Genomic DNA, 10,058 nt, shown 5'->3' with positions numbered 1-10,058 from the left:
GAAAACACAAATCCTACATCCTCAAGGTAGGTCTGTTCCGTACAGACGTTGATCATCAGGTTTCCTAGTCAAATGACTTCGAACTTCCTACCTTCAGTTAAAGTCTCTGCTGTTTGGGGGAGCCCCCTAAAACTTGTTTGGAGTTCACTGAAATAAAAAATAAAAAATAAAAAAATAGAAAAAACCTTTTAAGCAGAACTTCCATGGTGTTTCTGAAAAGAGAACTAGCTTAGCATTTTCCCCATAGAGTCATAATTACTCCTCCATTAGAACAGATAATGTAGTTACTAATTAAAAAGAGAAGTTGCTCTTTATAAAACAGTTTATAAATTCACTAGAAGTAAATTTCTACTTCACAATACATCACAGGTACCTCCAAAAATGATTTGCAGTCTAAGGCAGCAGCACCTGCAGATGTCACTTACACAACACACACCTGCAGATTACGGTGATCCAGGACTAGGCTGCGGAGTCTAATATCTATACATTTTATATAGATAGCCCTATACATTTTATGTTTCTTCTTCTGCAATATTCTCAATTTACCTTGTTGATTACTATTCATTTTACTTTTTTTTTTAAGATTTTATTTATTTATTTGACAGAGAGAGAGAGAGCACAAGCAGGGGGAGCAGCAGGCAGAGGGAGAGGGACAAGTAGGCTCCCCGCCGAGCAGACATCTGGAGATGGGGCTCGATCCCAGGACCCTGGGATCATGACCTGAGCCAAAGGCAGACCCTTAACCAACTGAGCCACCCAGGCACCCCTACTATCCATTTTATAAATCATCTGAAAACCCCTTTTAGAACACAGGATCCATAGTAATTAAGGAAACAATCAAGAGTCATATGTGCTTACAGCATAGACTCTTGGATTGATTTTATAAGAGAGATACTGAAAACACTGAGCAGTAATCATTTTCCATTTTACTCTTTCATCGCTGCATATGTTTCAAACTGAATACATTTTTAAAATCTTTCCTGTCTTGAGAAAAATGGCCATTTCATACTCTGTTGATGGGCATATAAATTAATATAAACTTCCCAGAGAACAATTTAAAAAGAGGATCAAAGACCTTCTTTAAAAATGTTTGTATTTTAAGCAAACAACACTATATTGAAGAATTTCTTCCAAGTAAGCAAGCAGAATTCTAGAAACAGATTTATATAAAAGACAATGCTGACAGCATTAATTAAAGTATAGCAAAATGGAAAAGAACCAAAATACAATTTGTTAAATAATGAGGATTCCATACGGTGGACTTCTATATGGTCATTAAAATTAGGATTTGGAATATACATTAAATTATCAGTAGAAGTATTCACTGTCAGGAACTTGCTGAACTATTTTGTTTTTTGTTTTTTTTTTTTTTTTAAAGATTTTATTTATTTATTTGAGACAGAGAGAATGAGAGAGAGAGAGCACATGAGAGGGGAGAGGGTCAGAGGGAGAAGCAGGCCCCCTGCCGAGCAGGGAGCCCAATGCGGGACTCGATCCAGGGACTCCAGGATCATGACCTGAGCCGAAGGCAGTCGCTTAACCAACTGAGCCACCCAGGCGCCCTTGCTGAACTATTTTGAAAAATCTCATACTTCGCACTACTAAAGAAGTTTTCTTCCCTATAAAGATTCCAGAAGGGAAGTTAGCAATTATCAAACTTCTCCTACACATCTGTAGTACAAAAGTAAAGAGTTCAACGGGCACCTGGCTGGCTCAGTTGGTAGAGCAGGCGACTCTTGACTTCACAGCTGTGAGTTCTTGCCCCACATTGGGTGTGGAGCCTGTTAAAAAAAAAAAAACGTACAAGGTTCAAATATTTCCTTAAAACCAAGATGTCATACCTCAAACCGCCGACTTCTTGTTCCCATCTCACTTTTTGATGCTCCAACTTCAATTCCAACTCTTTTGTTTCTCATAGCTCCTTCTCTAGTCCGTTAACCTTATTTTCCATTGCTTTATTTTTTCTTTTAAGTTGTTTACGCTGATTTTTTTTAAGTTCTACTAATTTTTTATACAAAAGCATCGCATCCTGGATTTTAATCAAGTAGTAGAATCTACATCAGAGAAAAAACAGAAACAAATAAAATATATAGGGCGCCTAGCTGGCTCAGTTGGTTAAGCATCCAACTGTTGGTCTCGGCACAGGTCATAATCTCAGAGTCGGGGGATCGAGCCCCACGCGGGGCTCCAACCTCAGCACGGAGTCTGCTTGAGATTCTTCCCCCGCCTTCCCCTCTGTTCTTCTCTCCCACCCCCCACTCATGCTCTCCTTCTCTCCAATAAATTAATTAAATCTTTAAAAAAAAAAAAAAAGAAATAAAACATGTGAGTACTTTTTGCATATAAAGGACTGTGTGCTTTCACATTCACTCACTCATACTTTACACAAATAGATACTGAATGACTTCACTATAAAAGATATTTTCGGGGCGCCTGGGTGGCTCAGTCGCTTAAGTGTCTGCCGTCAGCTCAGGTCATGATCTCAGGGTCCTGGGATCAAGCCCCGTGTCAGACTGCCTGCTTATCGGGGAGTCTGCTTCTCCCTCTGCCCTGCCCCTTCCCCCGCTCGTGCACTCTCACTCTCCTTCTCTCAAATAAATGAATAAAATCTTTAAAAAAAGAAAAAGAAAAAGTGACCAAAACCTTTCTAAATAATGAAAACTATCATCCCACAGATCCAGAAGGATCTGGCTAGGAGAGAAGAAATGGAAGTAAGCTATTATAATTTTCTTGAACTACTATGATGTAGTATAACATTACTCAAAGGTGGACTGTGATGCTTAAGTCATATACTTTAAACCCTAATCACTAAAATAGCACACCTGAAGAGTTATAGCTAGAGTAAACAAAATAATATACATACTCACATAAATAAAACTAAATCATAAAAATTACTTGAGTAGTTTAAAAGAAAGCAGAAAAAGAAGGGAATAGGAGTAAAAAGCAGATAGGACAAATGGAAGCCAAACAATACGATGACAGATTCAGATCAACTACATTAATAATCCCATTAAACGAAAATGGTCTAAAAGCCTCGATTAAAAGGCAGACTGTCAAAATGGATGAAAAAGGAAGACCCAACTATATGCCACCTATTAAAAAAATACCCTTTAAGTGTGAAGACACAAATTTTTTAAAAGGCAGAAATATGAGAGCCCACACTAACAACTTGAGAAAAGAATGCTGAGCCTGAGTGACTATATTAATACCAGACAAAATAGATTTCAAAACAAAAAACATAAGCAGCAATAAATAAGGTCATTTTATAATGATAGAAGGGTCAATTAAAAGAAGCATAACAAACCTAAGTGTTTATGCATCTATTAATAGGTTCAAAATACATAAAGCAAAAATCGATAGAATTACAGAGAAACAGGCAAATTCACAGTTATAGTCTGAGATTTCAATAGGCAGAATATCAGCAAGGATATAGTAGACTGGAACACCGTCATTCTTCTCCAGTATCCATGGAACACTTACCAAAAGAGACTATATTTTCGGTCATAAAATAAATTGTAATAAAAGGAGTAAGTCAAAAGGACTGAAGTCATAAAAGTGTGCTCTGTGACCATAAACTAATTAACACACATCTGAATAACCAACCCCTAGGTCAGGGCACCTGGGTGGCTCAGTTGATGAAGCATCTGCCTTCAGCTCAGGTCATGATCTCAGGGTCCTGGGATCAAGCCCCACATTTGGCTCCCTGCTCAGAGGGGAGGCTGCTTCCCCTCCAGCTCATGCTCTCTCTCTCTCTCTCTCTCAAATAAATAAAGTCTTTAAATAACCCCTGGGTCAAAGAAGTACTGAAAAAAGAAGTTAGAAAGTATTCCGGACTGAATACACATAACATGTTAGAATTTCTGAAACCCTGCTACTACAGTGGCACTCATATGAGCATTTACAGCACTGAATGTATATATGAAAAAAGAAGAAAAGTCTCAAATTGATGACCTTTGGCTCCACCTTAAGAAATTAGTAAAACAGGAGTTAAAGTTTGATAACCTTTGGTTATGTAGAAAATCTGACAGAATTTTTTAAAAAGCTACTAGAACTAATAAATGAACTCATCAAGTTTGGAGGACACAGAATCATTATACAAAAATCAACTGTATTTCTACATATTAGCAACAAAAAATTAAAATGAAGAATTAAAAATTAATTTTAATTAATTAAAAATTGAAACTGCATTGAAAAATAAAAAATAACCACAGGTAATATCATAAAAGATAAAAAGACCTATACACTAAAAACTACAAAATATTACCAAGACAATTAAAGAAGACTTATATAATTGTAGAGAGATACTCTGTTTGGAGTTGAAAATTCAATATTGTTAAAATTAATCTGTATATTCAACGTAATCCAAACTTGATTTCCAGAAGACCACCAGAGTTGTTTTTTTTTCTTTTTTTTAGAAAATGACAAGCTGACCCTAAAATTCATGTGGAAAAAATGAATAAAATAAATACAATTCGTGTTCTGGAAACACAAAGGATCTAGAATACAATAGCAAAAGAACCCTCAAAAAGAATAAAACTGGAGGACTAACACTAACTACCTGATTTCAAAAATTATCATAAACTGGTAGTAATTAAAACAGCATGATATTGACATAAAGAAGGCCAAAGAGATTAATGGGACAGAATAGAGTCCATAAATAAACCCACACACATATGGTCAACTGATCCTGACAAAGACACAATGGCCTGAAGTGGAGAAAATACAGCCTTTTCAACAAATGGTGCTGGAACAACTGGATATCCATATGCAAAAAGAATGAACCTGGATCTATACTATGCCCATCATAAGTAAAAAAAAAAAAAAAAGAATACAAAATAGGGGCGCCTGGGTGTCTCAGCTGGTTGAGTGTCTGCCTTGGCTCCGGTCATGATCCCAGGGTCCTGGGATCGAGCCCCATGTCCAGCTCTCTGCTCAGCGGGGAGCCTGTTTCTCCCTCTCCCTCAGCCTGCCTTTCCCCCTGCTCACGCTCTCTCTCTGTCAAATAAGTAAATAAAATCTTAAGAAAAAAAAAAAAGAATACAAAATGGATGACATGGATCACATGGATCACAGATCTAAATGTAAGACCTAAAACTATAAAACTTCGTTTTTAAACTACGAAACTTCTAAAAGAAAGCATGAGAGAAAACCTCTGACTTTGTGCTAGGCAAAGATTTCTTAGATAGGAACACCAAAAGCAAAAATCCATAGAAGAACAAATGGATAAACTGGATTTCATCAAAAAGAAAAACTGCTCTTCAAAAGACACTGTTGAGAGAATGAAAAGTCACAGATTGGGAGAAAATCTTTACAAAAAAATATAGGTGAGGGGCACCTGGGTGGCTCAGTTGTTAAGCGTCTGCCTTCAGCTCAGGTCATTATCCTGGGGTCCTGGGATCGAGCCCCACATCAGGCTTCCTGCTCAGCAGAGAGTCTGCTTCTCCCTCTCCCACTCCCTCTGCTTGTGTTTCCTCTCCAGCTGTCTCTCTCTCTGTCAAATTAATAAATAAAATCTTCAAAATATATATAGGTGATAAAGGAACTATATCTAGAATATACAAAGAATTCTCAAAATTCAACAAATAAGAAAATAACCTAATTTTTAAAATGACAAAGGATTTGGATAGTTCAAAGCAGATATACAGATGGCAAATAAGCACATGAAAATATGCTCAACATTAACAGTTACTAGGGAAATGTATATTAAAACCATAATGATATATATATTACATACCCATCAGAATGGCTAAGATTTAAAAAACTGACAATACTAAGTGTTCATGAATATACAGGGAGAAATTAGAACTCTCATACACTGCTGCTGGGAATGGAAAATGGTACAACTACTTTAGAAAACAATTTGGCAGTTTCGTAACAAGGGAATATAAAGAGACATGAGACTTACGGGTGATAGATATGTTAACTGCCTGAATTACGGTTATGGTTTCATATGCATATACATATGTCAAAACTATCAAATTATACACTTCATATATGTGCAGTTTCCCTAACTAAAGCAGTTGGGGGGGAAAAAGCTCTATTATAGGAAAAAACATCTAAAACAGTGGCTGAGACACAGATGGAAAGAAGCATATGAAACATGGGCGCCTGGGTGGCTCAGTTGTTACGAGTCTGCCTTCGGCTCAGGTCACAATCCCAGAGTCCTGGGATCGAGCCCCGCATCCGGCTCCCCGCTCCGCCGGGAGCCTGCTTCTCCCTCTCCCACTCCCCCTGCTTGTGTTCCCTCTCTCACTGTGTCTCTCTCTGTCAAATAAATGAAATCTTTAAAATAAAAAAAAGAAAAAAAAAAGAAGGATATGAAACAATACAAGATGAAGCTAGAGTACGGTGGTCTTTCACCTTAGAGCAATGAGAAGTAACAGCTATGCTTTAAGCAAGGGGGTAACGTGATGAAACATGAATTTTTAAAAATTATGATAACTATGGTTGCAGTGTAGACCAAGATTCTGGGAGGTGGAATGACAGGGAAAAGAGTCCTGAGGTTATTTCAGTACTCTAGGAGAAAAATAATGGTAACCTGACCTTGGGTGAAGGCACAGCAGAGAAGCGGAGTTAACAACACATCAGGTGTGCCATTCCCATGACAAAACATAGAGTGGAAATTATAGCCCTTTGGCTGAGAGTATTCAACAGTTCTCTATTTTCATATAAAAGATATTTCTGAGATGAGTAGCTCATGAGTGTTGTGTGGTACAGCACTCTACAAGATGTGCACATATCACTACAGTAATATACATACAAAGGCTTTCTATTTATACAATGGTCCTACCTTTACAATCCTTGCCAACTTGTACAATTAGCGACTTGCAACTCATATAATTAGAGCAAGGCAACTTGGAATCCTCTGAAGCTGTTCCAGATGACTCAGTTAAGTCAAGGTCATCCATAAAGTTAATTTGCTTTTTGACCTACAAATAAAAAATAACTATTTCAAAATGTCTCCCGAATATTCATAAAATATACTAAGTGTAGAGAGATGATAAATACCCATCTTTTTATAAGAGCAAAAACATAGGTACTTTTCAAAAGAACTGATTTTTATCAAAACAACCTTTATCAATAATTAGTACTTCTGAATAACTTTTTCACAATAAATGTCTATACAACAAAGGAAGATTTTCTATGTTTTCACTATGTCCTTCCTAAAGTAAATTTTTACCATGGAATAATATTTCTAATAAATATTATTAATCAAAGTAATATAATAAAGTGAAAATTAAAAAATAAATGAAATAGAATTATACGTATTTTTTCACCTCTTTCTTTTCATGAGATGTTTTCTTTGCAGGTCTAAAAAAAAAAAACAATTCTTTTCAGGCAAGTATTAAATGCTTAAAATACAAAGAATATCTCAATCATATCTAAACAATATTATTAATAATATTAACAAAGCATTAAATTTAGATCAAATGGACAAAAAGCAAAGGAAAAGCATAATGTTACTTGCATTATTTGATATGAAGAAATATACCACATTTTTTGTTGTCATTTTCAATAAAAACAAGCTTTTATTGGCTCTAAAAACTATTGGGAAAGTGCAAGTTAAGTTCTTATTTGAAAGAAACCCTTTTTTAATAATCATGATACTAGTGTTTTGAGGACTTACTGTACAACTACTATGCATTATTACGAACACCTTACACATCTTGAAAGTATTTTAAGCCTCACAACAATCTTATAAACATAGGTAATTATATTAGGTATTTTACACAGGAAGAAAATGAGGCACAGAAATAAGTCACTTCCCCAAGCCCATACAGCTGGTCAGGAGTAGACCCAGAATTCAAATCCAGGATATGTGCCTTCAAAACATGTGTCTTACAATATGTGGTGATAGTAATATTTGAGTGTTTCCAAGTAATATGATAGCAAATGAATCTATTATTCCATTTTAGCTATAATTATAAATAATAATTTATGAATCTTACACATGTATTTTTAAAATAAAAAGACTTCATACCTAGGCAATACTGAAAATCTACTTTCAATAAACTAAAGATCTGCTTCTTCTGAAGAAGTTCATCAATGGCATTCATCTATTTATTCAACTGTTTATTCACAAATACATACTTACTGAGCACACAATATGTGTCAATGACACCGTTGGTACAGGAACCATGGCTTTTGTAATTAGAACTTTATAATCTAAAAGTAATAATCTATGACAGATTAATAGTTTATTTTTCAAGTATAAATAAAGTCTTTCCCCTTTCCCCAGAATCTAAACAAATATTAACTTAATGCAACCAGATACTTCAAAGTCCCTAACAAAACCATAGCTATTCATGATACTGTCAAAGGCACTGAATATCTAAAATCATCAAGGAATGATTAGTTCTACTCAGAAGGGCCCTAAGGGTTTGTATATTTACTATTATTTATATACTTTTAAGTCTATGAATGATAGTATCTGCACATTCAATTATATGACAATACTCCACTGGGGAACCAATTCTGAATCAACAACTTCTTGCCACAGGCACCTGGGTGGCTCGGTCGTTAAGCTTCTGCCTTTGGCTCAGGTCATGGTCCCAGGGTCCTGGGATCGAGCCCCGCATCGGGCTCCCTGTTCAGCGGGAGTCTGCTTTTCCCTCTCCCACTCCCCCTGCCTGTGTTTCCTCTCTTGCTATGTCTCTGTCTGTCAAATAAATAAAATCTTAAAAAAAACAAAAAAACCACCTCTTGCCACAAAACTACATGAATAGGAGTACTAAGGACAATTACTGTAATCTTTAAAAGATAATGTAATACAGGGGTGCCTGAGTGGCTCAGTCATTAAGCATCTGCCTTCGGCTCAGGTCATGGTCCCGGGGTCCTGGGATCGAGTCCCACATCAGGCTCCCTGCTCGGCGGGGAGCCTGCTTCTCCCTCTCTCTCCGCCTGCCACTCCCCCTGCTTGTGCATTCTCTCTCTCTGTGTCAAGCAAATAAAAAAATCTTAAAATAGGGGCGCCTGGGTGGCTTAGTCGTTAGGCGTCTGCCTTTGGCTCAGGCCATGATCCCGGGATCCTGGGATCGAGTCCCACATCGGGCTCTCTGCTGGGCAGGGGGCCTGCTTCTCCCTCTCCCTCTGCCTCTGCCTCTGCCTGCCGCTCCCCCTGCTTGTACTCTCTCTCTGTCAAATAAAAAATAAAAAATCTTAAAAAAAAAAAAGATAATGTAATACAATCAACAAGCTTTCTAATATTTGGAAATGCAAACAAAATTAAATAACCATGTCTATCTCTATTGGATCATTTCCAGCAGCATACAAATGTACTCTAAAAGCCCCCATCTTAAAATTAAAAAAGAAAGAAAATTCCCTTGAATTCCACATTCTTTTTCAGTTATCATCCATTTCTCTATTACCTTTCCCCGTAAAAATTCTCTAAGGAGTTGTTTATACTTATTCATTACAGTCCAGCTTCCATGGTGACTATTGAAACTGCTCCTTGTCAAAGTCACTTGTCCTCATCTTAACCTTTCAAGCAGTGTATCTGATATACTTGAGTATTTCTTGCCTTAGCCTGTACCTACACGACAGCGTTTTATTTCCCTAAAAAGTAATCACTGCTAAACTTCCTTCAGAGGGAAATAAAGAATTTATAGATTTTACCTTACTTCATCCTGATCCATTTCACTTGAAGTGCTGTCATCATTCACTTGTAGTGGACGAGAAGGTAGGGAATCAGCCTTCTCAAGCCCTGGTGTAATCACAGATACTTTTGATGTCCGTTTTTCATTTTCATCTTTCCTTACCTCCTTCATATGCAAACCAGGATCACTACTTAAAAAAAAATCCAGTTAAAATATCCATTAAAAAGCCAATGTTTTCTAATAATTTTACTGGTAAAGAACAAAAACAATTTTTTTTGTAAAATTCTGTTACCCATCTCAATGAACATTTATTAATTCACAGAACAGTTATGAAATCCAACCATATACAAGGAAATACACATCCCTCGCTTCAAAGACAGATAAATATACAATTACAATACAATGACATTTATGGGGACAAAACTGCTATGGATCTCTTTGTAGGAGCTGTGGAATCAAGGA

At 36.6% G+C, this 10,058-nt stretch overlaps 1 protein-coding gene across 1 annotated transcript; it reads right to left on the bottom strand.

Annotated features, from left to right (window-relative positions):
* Nucleotides 1-6: 6 nt before the first annotated feature.
* Nucleotides 7-10,052, bottom strand: LOC116629484 (ankyrin repeat domain-containing protein 26-like). Its single transcript, XM_032399761.1, has 5 exons — nucleotides 9,616-10,052; nucleotides 7,278-7,311; nucleotides 6,791-6,929; nucleotides 1,842-2,054; nucleotides 7-147 (listed from the first exon to the last, which is right to left on the bottom strand). Exons 1-4 carry the CDS (start codon nucleotides 9,765-9,767, stop codon nucleotides 2,041-2,043), a joined length of 339 nt encoding a protein of 112 aa, XP_032255652.1. The 5' UTR covers nucleotides 9,768-10,052; the 3' UTR covers nucleotides 7-147; nucleotides 1,842-2,040.
* Between the last annotated feature and the right edge of the window lie 6 nt (nucleotides 10,053-10,058).

The sequence above is a fragment of the Phoca vitulina genome, unplaced genomic scaffold, assembly GCF_004348235.1.
Source record: "Phoca vitulina isolate PV1807 unplaced genomic scaffold, GSC_HSeal_1.0 scaffold1117, whole genome shotgun sequence".
NCBI classification, from domain to species: domain Eukaryota; kingdom Metazoa; phylum Chordata; class Mammalia; order Carnivora; family Phocidae; genus Phoca; species Phoca vitulina.
Note: the sequence above shows the minus strand (reverse complement) of the source record. Positions and strands in the feature narration are given on the sequence as shown.

Bases quoted from the DNA above. Each gene is read 5' to 3' on its own strand.
- LOC116629484 (XM_032399761.1), bottom strand. From the start codon at position 9,767: ATGAAGGAGGTAAGGAAAGATGAAAATGAAAAACGGACATCAAAAGTA. The intron at 7,312-9,615 runs GTAAAATCTATA...TTTTTTTTTTAG, and splicing joins ATGGATCAGGATGAAGTAAG to ACCTGCAAAGAAAACATCTC. The intron at 6,930-7,277 runs GTGAAAAAATAC...TTTTATTTGTAG, and splicing joins CATCTCATGAAAAGAAAGAG to GTCAAAAAGCAAATTAACTT.